The sequence below is a fragment of the Zonotrichia albicollis genome, chromosome 20 (genome assembly GCF_047830755.1).
Source record: "Zonotrichia albicollis isolate bZonAlb1 chromosome 20, bZonAlb1.hap1, whole genome shotgun sequence".
Classification (NCBI taxonomy): Eukaryota; Metazoa; Chordata; class Aves; order Passeriformes; family Passerellidae; genus Zonotrichia; species Zonotrichia albicollis.
This window is the reverse complement of record NC_133838.1, coordinates 4,933,402-4,950,735: the sequence shown is the minus strand read 5'-3', so window position 1 is coordinate 4,950,735 and position 17,334 is coordinate 4,933,402. Positions and strand designations below refer to the sequence as shown.

General features: G+C 49.2%; 1 protein-coding gene across 1 annotated transcript in view; it reads right to left on the bottom strand.

The window, feature by feature from the left end:
• Positions 1-17,334, bottom strand: part of LOC141731344 (uncharacterized) — a 204,839-nt gene that overhangs the window by 69,367 nt on the left and 118,138 nt on the right. The window contains exon 8 of the mRNA XM_074555964.1: positions 9,686-10,352. Within this exon, the coding sequence (XP_074412065.1) occupies positions 9,686-10,352 (667 nt within the window). The remainder of the gene's footprint in view (positions 1-9,685; positions 10,353-17,334) is intronic.

Genomic DNA, 17,334 nt, shown 5'->3' with positions numbered 1-17,334 from the left:
GTTTAGACATTTCCAGGAAATGTGTCCCATTAAATAGGGAGCTTTGGCTGCTTTACATTTGCATGGAGGCCTCTGTTTAACTTTGTGTCTCCACTTTGCAGATCTGACTGGTTACAGTCTTACCGAGAAGTTTTCTCAGGACAATTCAGATGTTCCCTCACCCACAAAGTCCTCGCCTCCCATCCAGAAGAGCTCTCTGTCCTCCAAGCTCAGGAAGAAGCTGCCACCTGTATGGAGAGTGTTTGAAGAATAGGATTAATGTGTTAGGCTTCATAGTTACAGCTGTACATATGTTCTGATCTTTAGATGTAGTTATGAATTAAAGTATTTTGATTGTATCTTTAAAATTTGATGACATATTTTTAATTGTATATATTTTTTAGGATAAAAAATTTAAATAAATAAATAAATAAATGAAATTTTAATAAACTAAGAGAAGAATGTGAGACCAGGACCTGCTAGCCTAGAGATTATGGGAGTGCAGCTCACTCGATGTGCCAGTGTCTCACCACATCCTTTTCTCATTGGGCCTCTCCTCTTCCTCTTTGGCCATGTATTCTTTGTGTCATTTGTGCTGCTCTTTGTAACTTGGCATTACTACGGGGTCACACACTGACCTGTTTGAGGGACAATGGATCCAAAAGATCCTGTATAGTCAAAGGTTTTTGTCTTGGTTTGGAAAGACAGGAGTCTGCTAAGGAAGGCAGGAGCCACCCCTGAAATGGAGAATGTAAACCCTCCCCACCCCTCTCAATTGCTATAAATTTTAAATTAAGGGACTCTCAGGCAAAAATATGGGAGCAGGAAATAACAGTTCTTTAATAGGTAAGGAAAAAAAATGGATAAAATAAACAATGCGTTACACTAGAACAACACTGACAGAGTCAGAACCCAAGCTGACACCCTGTGGGGAGTTGGTGGCAATCCAATTGGAAATGTGGCTGCAGCCCTCCTGAAGTGTCAGGTGTGGTTCTGTTGGAGCAAGGGGGATCTGTAGAGAAGGATGTATTCTTCCTCTGAAGATCCAGTAGAAGAAGAGAGAGCTGCTGTTCCTCTGGGGAATCCAGTGGAGAAAGCCGTGCTGGTGTCTCAAAACCTCTGGATTATATCTGGGTAGCAATGCTTGGCTCCTCCCTCTGGGCAGAGCATCTCACAGTGGGATGTTATAGTTCTTATCAGTCACGCAGTGACATTCAATAGCCTGTTGTCATGCAGTGACATTCAATAGCCTGTTCTCAGCAGATGTCTCCTCTCGAGGGAGGAGTGGGAGTGAGTGCTCAGAAAGAGAGATAAGGCAAACTGCCCACTTGACAAAAGACAGCTGCCATACAGATGGTAATAGAATACATCTTGCCTTGCAATCTGGAACATTATCCACCCCTTATTCTATTTCCATCTGCATCACAATGAAACCTTACACACAGTTCTCACTTAAGACTACGTTTCCCTGTGGCACACAACGGCTTTCTCCATCTTTCTGCATTACCCACCAAGTGCAAACAGGTCCTTGAGCAAAAACAATTCCATGCATGGGTTTGTCTTTGCCTGAAGTGGGAGTAATCCAAACAGTTTTTCCTAAAATACCTTTCACGTGTACAACAGGGACTTTATCTCCACCCACTGTGTGCAGGGGTTCAGACTGGGCAGGACCAGCTCTATTTATGGACCCTCTGGTGTTGACCAACCAGGTGGCTTTTGCTAGGTTCATTTCCCAATTTCTAAAAGTCCCCCCCGCCGAGTGCCTTCAGGGTTGTTTTAAGTAGTCCATTGCATCATTCAACTTTCTCCGGCAGCTGGTGCATGATAAGGAATATGATATATCCATTTAATACCATGTTCCCTGGCCCAGGTGTTGATAAGGCCATTCTTGAAATGGGTCTCATTGTCTGACTCAGTTCTCTCAGGGGTGCCATGTCTCCACAGGATTTGCTTTTCCAGGCCCAGGATGGTGTTCCGAGCAGTGGCGTGAAGCACAGGGTAGGTCTCCACCCATCCAGTGGTGGCTTCCACCATGGTCAGAACGTAGCGCTTGCCTTGGCGTGTCTGGGGCAGTGTGATGTAGTCAATCTGCCAGGTTTCCCCATACTTGTACTTGGACCACCGCCCACCATACCACAGGGGCTTTACTCACTTGCCCTGCTTGATGGCCACACACATCTCACAGTCATGGATGACCTGAGAAATACTGTCCATGGTTAAATCCACCCCTCGGTCTCATGCTCACTTTTAGGTGGCATCTCTGCCCTGATGGCTGAGGCATCATTGGCCCATCAACCTAAGAACAACTCCCCCTTATGTTGCCAGTCTAAGTCTTATCTTTGACACCTCCATTTTTGCTGCCTGATCTACCTGCTCGTTGTTTCAGTGTTCCTCATTAGCCAACTCTTGGGGACATGAGCATCCACATGGTGGACTTTCACAGGTAGCTTCTCTAACTGAGAGGCAATGTCTTTCCACTCATCAGCAGCCCAGATCGGTTTTCCCCCAAGCTGCCAGTTAGCCTTTTTCCACCTTTCCAGCCAGCCCCAAAGAGCATTGGCTACCATCCATGAATCAGTATAAAGATAGAGCTTTGGCCATTTCTGTCTCTCAGCAATGTCCAGGGCCAGCTGAACAGCTTTGAGTTCTGCAAGTTGACTTGATCCACCTTCTCCTTCAGTAGCTTGTCCAACCTGTTGTGTGGGGCTCCATACGGCTGCTTTCCACTTCTGGTTCATCCCTACGATGTGACAGGAACCGTCAGTGAAAAGAGCGTAGCGTGTTTCTTCTGGGGGCAGTTGGTTATAGGGAGGAGCCTTTTACGCACGTGTCACTGGTTCTTGTTCCTCTTCATCATTCCGACCAAAGTTCTCACCTTCTGGCCAGTTTGTAATTATCTCCAAAATCCCAGGGTGATTCAGTTCACCTATACGGGCACGCTGTGTGATCAGAGCAATCCATTTACTCCATGTAGCATCAATGGCGTGGTGGGTGGAAGGAACCTTGCCTTTGAACATGCACCCCAGCACCGGTAGTCGGGGTGCCAGGAGGAGTTGTGCTTCCGTGCCAGTCACCTCTGAGGCAGCCTGGACTCCTTCATAGGCAGCCAAGATTTCCTTCTCTGTGGAAGTGTAGTTGGCTTTGGACCCTCTGTAGCTTCAACTCCAAAATCCCAGTGGTCAGCCTCGAGTCTCCCCAGGCATCTTCTGCCAAAGGCTCCAGGACAAGCCATGGTTCCCTGCTGCAGAGTAGAGCATATTCTTTACCTCTGGTCCTGTCCTGGCCGGGCCAAGGGCTACTGCATGAGCGATCTGCTTGATCTGGGCAAAGGCTTGTTGTTGTTCAGGGCCCCAGTGGAACTCATTCTTCTTGCAGGTAACCAGGTAGAGAGGGCTCATGATCTGACTGTATTCGGGAATGTGCATCCTCCAAAAACCTATGGCACCCAGGAAAGCTTCCCTTTCCTTATTGCTAATTGGTGGGGACATAGCTGTGGTCTTGTTGATGACCTCAGTGGGAATCTGATGCCGTCTGTCTTGGCACTTCACTCCCAGGAACTGGATTTCTTGAGCAGATCCCTTGACTTTTCTCTTCTTGATGGCAAAGCCGGCTTCTAGCAGAATCCTGATGATCCTCTCTCCTTTCTCAAATACTTCCATTGCTGTGTTCCCCCACACAATGATGTCATCCATGTACTGCAGGTGTTCTGGAGCCTCACCCTTTTCCAGTGCAGCCTGGATCAGTCCATGGCAGATGGTGGGGCTGTGCTTCCACCCCTGGGGCAGTTGGTTTCAGGTGCACTGCACGCCCCTCCAGGTGAAAGCAAACTGAGGCCTGCATTCTGCTGCCAGAGGAATGGAGACAAACGCGTTAGCAATGTCAGCAGTGGAGTACCACTTTGCTGCCTTGGACTCCAGCTTGTACTGGAGTTCCAGCATGTCCAGCACAGCAGCGCTCAGCGGTGGAGTCACTTCATTCAAGCCACAATAGTCCACAGTCAACCTCCATTCTCTGTCAGACCTGTGCACAGGCCAAGCGGGGCTGTTGAAGGGTGAGTGAGTTTTGCTGACCACTCCTTGGCTCTCCAGCTCTTGGATCATCTTATGGATGGGCATCACAGCATCTCGAGTGGTTCTTGTACTGTCGTCGATGCACTATGGAAGTGGCAATTGGCACCTATTGCTCTTCTCCCGTCAGGACTCCTACTGCAGATGGATTCTCAGACAGTCCAGGCAAGGTGTTCAGTTGCTGCATGCCCTCTGTCACTACAGCTGCTATCCCAAATGCCCACTTGAGTCGTTTTGGGTCTTTGAAATACCCACTTCGGAGGAAGTCTATGCCCAAAATACATGGGGCCTCTGGGCCAGTCACAATAGGATGTTTCTTCCACTCATTCCCAGTCAGGCTCACATCAGCTTCCACCAAAGTGAAATCCTGGGATCCCCCTGTCACACCAGCAATAGAAACAGACTCTGTCTCCACATGTCTCGATGGGATTAATGTGCATTGCACAGCAGTATCGACCAAAGCTTTGTACTCTTGTGGTTCCGTGCCAGGCCAACGAATCCACTCAGACCAGAAAACACGGTTTTCCCTGGCCTCTACCTGGCTAGAGGCGGGGCCCCTCTAAGCCTTCTTATCTTTCTTTCCCTGGGCATATGTCTTGGATGTTCCTTCAAGGGGATCGGACATGTCATCATCATCATCATACCTGGCAGTTCGGCTATGGGCAACTGGAGCTGCTTTCCTTCTGGTGGCTTCCTTCAGTTCATGCACCCGTTGTGCCAGAGCAGCAGTAGATTTTCCATCCCATTTCTTCATGTTTTCTCCACAATCACGCAGGTAGAACCACAGCTCAGCTCGTGGGGTGTACCTTCTCTTGCCATCGGGGTAACATCTGTGTTGGCTACCAGAACCTCTGATCTGTACTGCTGAGATTTGGAGAAGGTCTTCTTTAATCTCCTCTCTGAACTTCTTATGATTCTCCTCTATCTTGTCCTCTAATTTCTGCAGACATGTTTCTACTGCTGCAATTCTGGCATGTGTTGGGCCATGCACAGCATCTACATATGCTCAGAGCTTCATTGCCATATCCAGCACAGTCTCATCCCTCTCATCCCACTTCATTATGGCTAAGGCAGAAGCATATTCATGTGGCACAAGTCGTACAAGTTTCCGCCACATCACAGACGTGCATGGTACCAAGTCTGGGTTCCTAGTTGTTACATCATCTGAGAAGATAATCTTTGCCACTGCCATTTCTCTCAGGTGTTGGATCCCTTGCTTTATGGTCTTCCACTGGGTTTGTTGCATATAGAGATCATCTGCACAGGTATCTTTGTGCTACATTTTCCAAGACCCGTGCCCAGAGACTGTGTGGAGTAGTCCCCGTCATCATTCCTTGGTCGATGACAGGATCCTGTGACAGGGATCCCAAATACCTTGCTTCAGTGCCATCCAGAATTGTAGCCTCACCTGCAGCATCCCAGAGACGGACCAGCCAACTAATTATGGATTCATCAGGTCATTAGGTGTAATCCTTCTGTAGGCCACAAAGGTCCTTCAGAGAAAAGGACTCAATATTGGCTTCTGATCTTGCGCCTGCTGGTTTGACTCCTGATTTTATGTCAGGAGGCATTGAGGGTCCTTCTCCTGCTGCATCATCATCATCATCATCATCCACTGGTTGATCGGTCTTGTCCATGCATTTCCCACTTCTAGTGCTGGTAGCAACAGCCATTGGTTGAGGCTTATTGTCTGGTTTAGCTGCTGGCTTAGGCTCACTATCTGGTTTAGCTGCTGGCTTTGAACCTGGGCTGTTGGCTGTAGCCTGACTGGGATAGCTGATTTATCTCCCTGCCCCCCTGCCTCTGTCTGCTACCCAACAGTATCTAACAGAGTGGGATAAGCATAGGCCAGGGCCCAGCTTATTGCAATGAGCCTTTTCTCTTTAGAATGATCATGGCACTTTGTTTTTAGGTATTTCCCCACCTCAGCTGGGTTCTGAATTTGTTCCCGTGGAAAATCCCAGTCTACAGGATCAGAATATTCCTTCAGGGTTTAGCCTGTATTTTCCCATTCTCCACACCACTTAGGATTTTTCACGCCTGCATCTGCTTCTGGGACAAGGGTCTCACCAACTCCTCTGGATATCTCAGCCCTCATTCTAGAGAAGCTGCAGACCATATAGAGGAAGCTTGATTAAATACCAGATTAAATACCAGAAAGATGGTCTCTTTAACATTCAGGGGAAACTGAACATTCTCAAAAAGTGGCATAACAGATTCAAAGGAGAAGAAGGAAAGGAAAGGCTGGAAAGCCTCATTCCCTGCTCCTCCTCTAACAAACTGGGTGCAATTACTAATAAATTCCCAAAACATACTACTGGAACTGGGATGCAGGGTAGGACGAAGAAACCATAAACCATAAATATCATAAACAGACTCCAGTATCTTTGTAAATGCCCTATAAATCATTATCACCAAGGCCTGCACAACAGCTATTCCAATCCGTGCCGCACTACCATAAAAATTATGGGTTATGGACAATAATCCTAGTGACCAGAAAGGTATTGAAACCTCAAAAAGCTCTAGAGACCAGAACCACGTGAAGGCCTCCACCCCAAGAGACATTAGGAATTCAAGCAACATGGCTACTGACTGCTTTAACTCACTAGAGAGTGAGCACAACCAACATACAATCAATAGAGCTTTTTTCCACCTTCTTGAGCCATGCATTGGGCACCAATAGATGTATTTGTCCTGGTTCAGAGCAAATTTGGAAGAGAATCCCAAAGGGGCTCCAGTAGCAAAGCAGATTAAATCAGCCCCTTCCCCCAACCGGTCCTGGAGAAAATACCTCCTTGGAGAAAGGTGGAAAAACCTGTTTATTAAACAATAAAACCCCTTGCTGCTCCAAAAGAGATGACTGAGAAACTGAGAAAGTCCCCTCCCTGGGTTGCAGCTCAGCTCACTAAGTCTCTGATCAGTCCCTCTGGTGCTGGAAATGTCGCAGGCCAGGCCTGGCCCAGTGGCCACAGATGTAGCTGCTGGTGCTCTTCTGGTGTTCAGTCCAGAGCAGGTTTGAACAGCTCCAAAGAAAAGGGGAAAAAACCCACAGTCCAGGGAACTTCTTTGTCTCCTTTGCCTCAGCTAGCTAAACTAACTAAAAGCAAAAGAGAGCTCTGTCCCGCTGTCTGTCCATCCACAGACAACACAGTCCAGAGCAGGAATGTGGAGAAGTGAGTGCAGTGTCTGAAAAAAACCTGCCTCTTCTTCTCTCCCCCTTCACTCTCTGGAACAAGTCTTAAAGGTGTACAACTTATTATTCAGCATAAACAGAATGAGACAATTGGGGATAAAAGCATCATTTAGTCAACCCACGACACCCACCCATTACTTACTTTTTTCTTACTTTCCCAAGCTTGCTGACAAACTTGCTGAGTCCTGATGACTCTTCTTCTTGTATCTCTTTCAAGGATATACCAACCCAATTTCTGAATATGTCCATTATTCATTGTTTGTGCATGTGTCCATTGTCCATTAGTACAAGCAGGCTGGATTGTGCTTTGGCTGAATATGGGCATTGTCTAACAAAAACTCCTCAATCTGCAAAAACTCTCAATATGTAACCATACTGAGATGACTGGAACCACACAGGAACAACCAGGACCATGCTGAGGAGAACTGGGACCACACTGCAGGTAACTGGCAGTGAGTGAGACCATGCTGGGAGGGACTGGGATCATATGGGGAGTGACTGGGACTATACCAGGGACAACTGAGTTCAATTGGGACCATACTGGGAGTGTCTGTAACCATAGGGGAGTGATGGAAGCACACTGGGAACAGCTGGGCCCATGCTAGGACCAACTGGGATGACTCTGAGAGGGACTGGAATGATGGAGGGATTGACTGGGAGCAACTGGAATGATGCTGAAAGCAACTGGGAAGAAGTGGGAGTGACTGAGAACAAGCTGGAAGCAACTGGGATAAACTAGGAGAGACAGGGAGACACTAGGATCATACTGGAGGCTACTGGGGTCATGCTGGCATTGACAGGGAGCAACTGGGATAACACTGGGGGCACTGAAATCGTACTGGGAGTGTCTGAGAGCAACTGGAATTAGACTGCAAGTGACTGGGATCATACTGGGAGTGGCTACAATCATACTGGGATCAGAGTGGGTGTGATTGGACCCTGACTGGGGGTTACTGGGAGTTACCAGGCCCATGCTGGGAGCCAACAGGGGACATAATTAGAGGAACTGGGAGCAACTGGGATAAAACAGGGGCCAAGTGAACCACCCTAAGGTAACTGGGAGTGCCTGGCAATGACTATGAGAATGTTCAGGGCAACTGGGATATACTGGGAGTGTCTGAGCCCATATGGGTGGTGACTGGGACCGGACTAGGAGCCACTGGGAATGTGCTGGGGGAACTGGAAACACGCTGGGGGCAAGTGGGAAGGACTAGGGACCTGGTGGGAGAGACTGGGATCATACTGGGAGTGCCTAGGACTATGCTAGGGACAACTGGGAGAACTGGGAACACACTAGATGAAATTGGGAAGAACTGGGACTGTGCTGGGATCAAATTGCATCATCATAGGGAATGACTGGGAGGGACTGGGCTCATACTGGGAGCAGCCACTGCTGGCCTTGGGACCCTCCAAAAACACCTCCTGGGGAACCCGGATGTCCCCCCGAGGGCCATCTGTGGCTCGGCTTTGGAGCCCTGCCAGCTCCAAACTTCCCCTGAAAAAAATCCCAAACCCAGGCACCCCCCAGCAGGTTTGGGCCGAGCTCCCCCTTCCCCGGGCACCTGCAGGATGGGGGGTGATGCTCCCAGGGCTGCGGCGACTCCAGGGTTCCCTCTCCCCTTCTCCAGCTGCTTCTGCTGCCGCTCAGCCTCTTCCTCCTCCTCCTCCCCTGTTCCCGAAGGTCGAACCGTGAGGGGAAAGGGGACAGGGAAAGGGTGGAACCATGAGGGGAAAAGGGGCAGGGAAAGGGCGGAACCGTGAGGAGAAAGGGGACAGGGAAAGGGTGGAACCATGAGGGGAAAGGGGGCAGGGAAAGGGCGGGAACCCTGAGGGAAAAGGGGCAGGCTCAGGCCAAGGGCGGCAACTGTGAGGGGGCGCTCTGCAAACAGAACTGCAACGGACTGAACATGAACGGGAGAGAAAGCACTAAGTCTGAGAGTTTTATTTGCTATCAAATACATCCCACACACCCTGCCCCACACAATCCCCGTCCAATCGCTCCTACGCTCCCATCCCATCCTATCGCTCCCAAATTGGGATCCCATTTCTCCCATCTCCTTCCAACCCCATCTCACCCTGGTACCTGTGGAATGGAGTGAGTTTGGCATAGGATTGAGATTTTGAGGTGGGAACAAGCAATTTGAGGTAGGATTGAGCCCTTTTGTGTTAAGATTGACCTGTTTTCAGTATGATTTGAGTGGTTTTGAGGTGAAAGATTGATCCCTCTTCACTTTTGGACTGCAAAGAGATGGAAAAGACAAGAAAATTAAGGCCAAACCAAAAGAATAAGAAGCCAGGTGTGTTCCCAACATGGATCACAGGGAAAGTGGGTCACCAGGGCTGTGCCCCAAGTGCCTCCTCCAGTGGGGGATGGAGCTGGAGCAGAGCACGAAGCTCTTCCTGCACTCAGGGCACTAGCAGGGCTTCCCTTATCGGTGGCTGTATTGGTGTCGGGTCAAATGAGAGCTCTGTGAGAAGCTCTTCCCACATTCTCTACACTTGTAGGGTCTCTCCCCTGTGTGGATGCGCCGGTGGGTGATGAGTTGGCAGTTGTACTTAAATCCCTTCCCACACTCAGGGCAGAAGAGGGCCCTCTCCTCTGTGTGACTCAGATTGTGCAGGAGGAGATGGGAGTTGAACTGAAATCTATTCCCACACTCGGAACACTCGTAAGGCCTCTCCCTAGTGTGGATCTTTTGGTGCCTGATCAGGGTGTCATGGTCCCTAAAGCTCTTCCCACATTCCCCATACTCGTAGGGTCGTTCCCCAGTGTGGATCCTCTGGTGCTTGATCAGGTCAGAGCTCCCGCTGAAGCTCTTCCCACACTCCCCACACTCATGGGGCTGTTCCCCAGTGTGGGTTCTCTGGTGGCTGATCAGGCTGGAGCTCTGCCTGAAGCTCTGTCCACACTCCCTACACTCGTAGGGCCTCTCCCCAGTGTGGGTCCTCTGGTGGCTGGTCAGGTGGGAGCTCCGGCTGAAGCTCATCCCACACTCCCCACACTCGAACGGCCGTTCCCCAGTGTGGGTCCTCTGGTGCTCAATGAGCTTATAGTTCCACCTGAAGCTCTTCCCACACTCCACACATGTGTGGGGCTTCTCCCCATCATGGAGCTGTTCATGGAGCACCAGCTCAGAGCTCTGGCTTGATCTCTGGCCGCCTTCCCAGCCCAGGCTGGCTCTTTCCTCCTCAGATCCCTGCCAGCTGCATTTGCAGCCCCTCCTCGTGCGGCATCTCCGGCGCTTTTCCTCCCCGTTGGCTTCCTGCGCCATGGAGCCGCTCAAAATGGCTTCTTCCACCAGGTTCTGCTGCGGGCATTTGTTCCCCCTGCTCTCCATGCTCAGCTCCTGCTCTGGGGGAGGAAGGACAAGGACAGGATGGGATTTGCATCTGTGCCACAGGCAAGGGCAAGGAGATCCCCCCAGGGCTGTGCTGCAGCCAGGGCCATACTGGGCTGGGCTACGGAGCAGCACAGAGGGGAAAGGGGCACTGACTTCCTCCTCACCTGCTTCAGTGTCCCAGGGCATCTTCCTCACAGACTCCCAGGGGTTGGCAATGGGAAATCCTGGTTTGGGGAAAACAAGGGATGAGCATATTGAGTTTGAAGGTCCCTCTGCCCAAGTCCATCTCTACCAGTCACCGGCCATCTGTACTTCACGAAAACCTTCCAAACACCCAGATTCAGCCCTGGAAAAGCCTCCCAGGAGTTCCCTGTCCCTGGTCCCTCCCCTTGGGTGTTCAAGGGTTCCCCCCTGTCCCAGCTGCAGGGGGTCACACTTAGATTGGGGGTCCCCCTTCTCCTCGGTGCCCGCCCTGCCAAGGCTGCTGGCAGTCCCAGCGATCCCAAAAGCTCCCCCCTCTTCGCTCTCCCCATTTCGGGATGCCGGGGCTGTTTGGGCTCCCGGGCTCCCTTCTCCCCTCATTCTCTGCTCGGGGCTGCAGCGGCTCCAAGGAGTCCCCCCTGCCCCTCTCCAGGCTCTTGAGGCTCCCGCCCATGGCGGCGCTCCCCCCTCTCTGGGCTCCCCACTTTGGGCTCCTGCGGCACACAGGGCTCTGCTCCTCCAGGCTGCCTCTGCCGGCAGCCGCCACCGGCACCCCCTGATGTCCCCCCGAGGGGCCTTTTCCGCTCAGCCTTGGACTGCTTCATTCTCCAAACATCCCCCAAAAAACCCAACTGGGAGCAACTGGGAGTGTCTGGGAACATGCTGGAGGGAACTGGGCTATACTGGGACATACTGGGAGGGTGTAATGGGAGGGACTGGAACAAATGAGGGTGAAAGAGAGCAACTGGAACCATGTGGAGCACAACTGGCTCTTACTGGCAGGGACTGGGAGCACAGTGGGGCCATCTTTGGATCATACTGGAAGGGACTGGACTAATATAAGAAAACCCTCAAAAACTCCAGAGATACACCAAAAATCCCAGTGGAACTCACCAACATTTTATAAAACTCCCAAAAATTTCAATAAATTCCCCCCCAAAACCCCCACAACCCCAACAAAACACCCCAAATCCAAAACCCCCCAAATCAACAAAACCCCCCAAAATCACATAAGCATCTCTAAACCCAATAATTCTCCCAAAAACCCCCAATAATTCCCCTTAAATTCCTAACAAAATCCCCCAAAGCCCAAAAAAGCCACCCTGAAATTCTCAAACAGCCTCGCAAAACCCCAAAATCCCCACAAATCCCCCCAGAACCTGCCAGACTCAGTGGGGCTGTCCTGGATCAGGGGGCACCGGCCGGTGGAACAGCAGCCACTTCAGGGGGCCCTCAGAGCTTTTTGGGGAGGGGGCACCATGGGAGACCCTCCAAAAACGGGGGGGGGGGGGGGGGAGGAACCCCTGCTGTGCCCCCTCCCCCTGAAACCCCCAGACCTTGGTTCAGGGTGGGCCTGGGACCCCCCGGGACCCCCAATTCTCCCCCGAGACCTCTCCAGGAACCCCAAACCCCCCAGAGTCCCCCAGGGTTGGCCTAGAATCACCCTGGACCCCCAAACCCTCCCCAAGACCCCCAAAACTCCCCAGGACTCTCAGACCCCCCCATTTCCCTCCAAAATTCACCCCAGAGCTACCTGAAACCCCCCTGTGAAAAATGCATGTATTTTATGATTGGCTTTTTGCAAATATTAAAATGAATATTATATGTGTTGTGTAAGAAAGAAATGCTGTATTAATTCTCTTAAGTACTGTGTTAAATATAGTTTTAGGTTATAAAAATTGTTAAAACAGAAACTATGCTATGTAAGATGCTTTGTTTAACAGAAAGGGCTTGCAGCGAGATAGCAGCCACAGGACACCTAAATCTTTCAGAGAAAGGGAATTTATTGCCTTCTTATCAGAAGAAATGAACTTCTTCCCACCTTGGAGGCGCTGTTAGGATTAGAAGGAAGAAGCTGACACTGACCAGACAGAATCCTGTGTTTGAATGGAATTTATGCATCATGTATGAAGTGTATGAATATGCAACGGGCTATTGTTCTTAATGGTTAGTCCTTTGTTAGCAGGGGTCTTTTTTGGGCTCGTGATGCCCAGAAAAAGGTACCCGGACGTCCATAATTCTTTGTTTTTATTATCTCGTATTGTCCTAATTCAATTTGTCCAAATTGTTATTACTCTAATTGTGTTACTATTTTTATAACCATATTTTTTACTTTTAAATTTTGAAAACAACCGATTGGCGTTCTTCACAATTTGGTAGCAGAGGATGGTTGCTAACACCTCGCTGCCTGTGCTTTAGGAGAGTCAGAGTGGGGAAGGCACGCCCTGCCCTATTTGGCAGCCTCGCTTTGTTTCCCCTGAAGTGACCGACAGACGCAGGTTGCGATCTGTGGACAAAAGGAGGCAATATAACAGAGAGAAGGAAAAAAAAGGCTCCCTACAACTGCGGTAATTGGTCCCCTAAGTGTAGTAGTGCGCACGAAGAACCCGGGAAGGAAAAAGGATTGGTAAGTATTTCTCGGGCGGGGGGCAGGTACAGGGAGGGGATGAATGTGTGTGAATGAGAGGCAGGCTGGTTGTCCCAGACCTGCCAAGTGAGTGAGGAGTCTCGTTTTCCTCTTTTCGCGAGAAAAGCGGCCAGTAAAGAGACAAAGCGAGTGATAAGAGAGTGAAAGAACCCCCCGGGGTGACTGGGACTGGGTCTCAGGGAGGGGTTGGACCCCTCGGAGGTAGGGAGCAAGGTTTCCTCACCCAATCCACTAGGAAACGGGACAGGAGGGGCCCCTAAAACCTGCTGGGTTGAGGGATTTATATTCTAAGAGCATCCAAGAGCAGGGTTGAGCAGAATTCTGTCGGAGTGAGGATATGCCCAAGAACACTCACGGTGGGACAACACAACTAGATTGAGGGATTAAAATTTTACCCAACAGCATCCGGGGTTGGGCAACACAGCTAGACTGAGGGAAAAATTTTTGCCCAACAAGATCCAGGGTTGAACAACACAGCCAGATTGAGGGATAAAAAATGCCCAAGAACATCCAGGGTTGGACAACACAGCAAAACAAATTAAATGCCCAAGAGCATCTGTAGTTGTACCACACCGCTGGGTTGAGGGACAGAAAATGCCCAAGAGCATCTGGGGTTGGACAACATGGCAGGACTGAGGGAAAAATTGCCCCAGAGCATTTTGGCTTGGATAACACAGCTGGGTTGAGGGATATCCAATAGCACTGAGACTGGCCAGTAACACCTAAACTTGTAATAGGTGATGTGAAAGTAAAAGGTACCTTATTGTTGTTTTGTGGTGTGTGTGAGTGAGACCCACACAAAGTCAGCCTCAACTTCCCAGGCAGGTGGGAAGGGGGAGGCAGTGGAAAGAGGAGTGAGTGACCTGCACACCAGGCTGTAGCTCCCGGGTAGGTGGGGGCTTCTGGGCCGAAGAGGAGTGAGTGACCTGCGAACCAAGCTGGCGTTCCCTGGGTGTGTGAGGGGGCCGTAGCTGAAGAGTGTGAAGGACATGCAGACAGCCTCACAGGGGAACGGACACCAGAGGCAGCAGAGTCAGGCCCTTCTCGGGGGCCTGGTGACACTGAGACCTGGAGGTCAACCCCAGAGCGAAAGAGGGGGCCACAAGGACCTGTGATTTTCTAGCAATAAGGATCCACTTTCTGTCTTGAGAGTGTGAAGGAATATGTGAAAGTGAATGAGAAATAAAAGTGAGTGAATGTAGATGAATGAAAGTATAGGTAATGTCGATTGTGCATTTTAAGCCTTACCATACCTCCTTGGAGGGAGGTGGATTGTATTGACAAGCAGTGTGAGAAAAAGGGGTTTTTTTGGGTGTAAGTAGTTGAAAGAAAAGTGGTATTTAAGTTGTTAGTAAAAAGTTGTCGTGGGGTGACAGCCTTCAGCCTTTATCCCCATATCGTGTGTTGTGTCTGGCAGCTGTGCCTTCCACCCCCCCCCCCCGGCCATCTTGCTGTGGCCGGATGGGGAAGAGGGGGGGGGGGTGTGGGGTGTGCCCAGGCACTTTTGCTTTGGGCTTTTGCTGCTTGGCTTGGCTAGCCGCTTGCTTGCTTGCTTGCTTGCTTGCTTGCTTGCTTTCTGCTTTTTTTTTGCGCTGGTTTTTTTTCTTTTTTTCCCTTTTCTTTTGTTCTCTCTTTCTTACCCTCCCCTGAAGATACTGGACCGGCTCCGGATCTGGCCTGAGAGCTCCAGGACACCCGAAGCCTGCGACAGAAGCTCGGCGCCCTCACAACACAGTCTGGTCCCTTTTCTTTTCTTGTGTTGGGGAGTGTTCTTTTTGTTATTTGTAAATAAATAGGTTTTGTTTTCCACTTTGCTCCTCCGAGGAATTCCTTCCCGAACCCGGTGTTGGGGGAGGGGTGGTTGGAGGTTTGTTCTGTTTTGGGGGGGGCTCCCTTTTTGAGATTTCCCCCTAATTTGTCCTAAACTAGGACAAAAGTGAAAAACGGAAGCAGGGGACGAATAGATAGAAAATTGAAAAATGAGACGGAAATACAGTAAGGTGGATACAGGAAAAGAAAAGCAGAAAAAATTACCAACAGAAATACCCCAAGACAGCCCTTTGGGAGTTATGTTAACAAACAGAAATACAACTCCTTGCAAAATACAGGGTATGCAGAAGTTGATGAGAAAAAACATGCAAACTTGTGAATTATATACTTAAAAAGAGCATTAGAAAATTTAACACAAAAGAAAGGAGTTATATATTGATTCAAGGGATGCCTTTAGAGTAGCACATGCCTCAAGAAAAATTTAAAAAGGGAGATTACTTAATTAAAGATGAAAAAGATTAGTACATGAGAAACTTATTTTCGAGGTTTTAGAGGCATTAAAATTACCTAAGAGAGATAGCAATAGTACATATTAAAGGACACAAAAAGGTAAAGACCCAGAAATAAGAAGAAATAATTGGCAGATCAAGAAGCTAAAGATGCAGCAGAAAATAGAGCTGAAAGAGCTAATATTAACTCCAAATGAAGAAAAATTGGAAATTCCAAAGTTTAGAGAAGCAAAAAAAAAAATTAAAAAATTAAAATTAAAACAAGATAGGTGGCGAACAAGATAAATCGGGGAAATAGAAACATCTTGATGGAAGACAATTAGATAATAAAACACTTACTAGGGAATAGCAGAGGACATGTATCAAAAAGCCCGGTGGGATACTCAGGCTTTGTGTGATCATTTTTTTAAGGCACTATGGGTGCACTGAGACTTTTAGAGTAGAAAAACAAGTACCTGAAATATGTATAATTTGCCAAAAGATAAATAAAAGTGTGATGAGAAAAACAATATGAGAAGGTCGTGAGTTAGCTCGTCGACCATTTCAAAGTATCCAAGCAGAAGTTTAGATTTGTTAAGCTCTGGATTTATTTGTAAAAACCGTTTAATCCAGAAGAAAAATAGTATACCACATGCTGGGGAGGGGGGAGGCTGTAGGAAAATAACATTTTTGAAAGGCAATAAAAGCAAAACGGGGAAAGTACAAAGCTGAGAACAAAATTACCTCATCCATTGCCGTTCGTTCCCCCACTCGTTCGCAGCTGCACCCCCCCAGCCCCTGCGCCGGCTCCGGCACAGTCCATCTGTCCCAGTCCGTGTGTCCCAGTCCGGCCGCCTGGCCCGCGGCCGCTCCGCAGTTCGTGCAGGGGGTGGGCATCTGTCCTGCCGTGTGCACCGTGGTTACCGCGCTCACCGCACCGAAGGAGGGTCCCGTCTGTCCCATCCCCGGCTGCCCTGACTCTGTCGGCTCCCGCCGCTGCAGCCGCGGTCAGTCGGCTGCTCTGCCTCTGCCCGACCAGCCACCGTGAGCCATGCGGGAGCTATCCACGCTCCAGCTCGGTCTGCACCGGAACAGCCCCTCGGGCGATCCCGGCTGCACACCCCGCCTTTGGAGCACCGAGACTCTGAGTCACGCCGAGTCGCCCTGTCCTGCCCCGAGCTCCGTTCCCTTGGTAACCACAGCTCCGGCTGCTCAGAGAAACTCTAAAGGAATCACCTTATCGAAACACTAAAAGTTCAGTTAGAAGAAAGCCCTCTCCTGATTCTTCCTAAATATACAGGAGAAAGGCTATAGAAGATAAAAATACAGAAAGAATGGGATAAAGGGATTGGTCTATTTCCATTAAGAGAGGTTCTCATAGGAGGGGACGGATCAGAGTTTGTAAATGCTCCTTTGACTTCGTCTGAAGTCTGAAATTTTAAGAAATAAATAAAAGAGATATTTGGAGAATCCCATAGACATAGCTGAACAATTAGACCAATTTTTAGGTCCAAACATTTATACTTGAGAAGAGATGTGGTTGGTAATTAAAATAATATTTTTCTCAAGAAAAATGCAATTAGAGCAACTGAAATAAAAGCTTAAGAAAAAGATAATCCGCAAGGACCCCCAGAGAAGACAAAATGCCAACTGTACCTCCTGAGTGGGGTTAAAATAATGAGGAGGGTAGTAAATACATGAATAGTTATCGTAATTACATAATCAAGAGCATGAATGAGACAGCATATCAAAGGCGAAATGTGAAAACAAAAGGTTTTTGAGGGACAGCTTTTAGAGGGGAAAGAAGAAACTCCAACTAAATAGATAAACAAACTGGAGAGAAAAAGGGAAATGGTCCTAAGTAAGC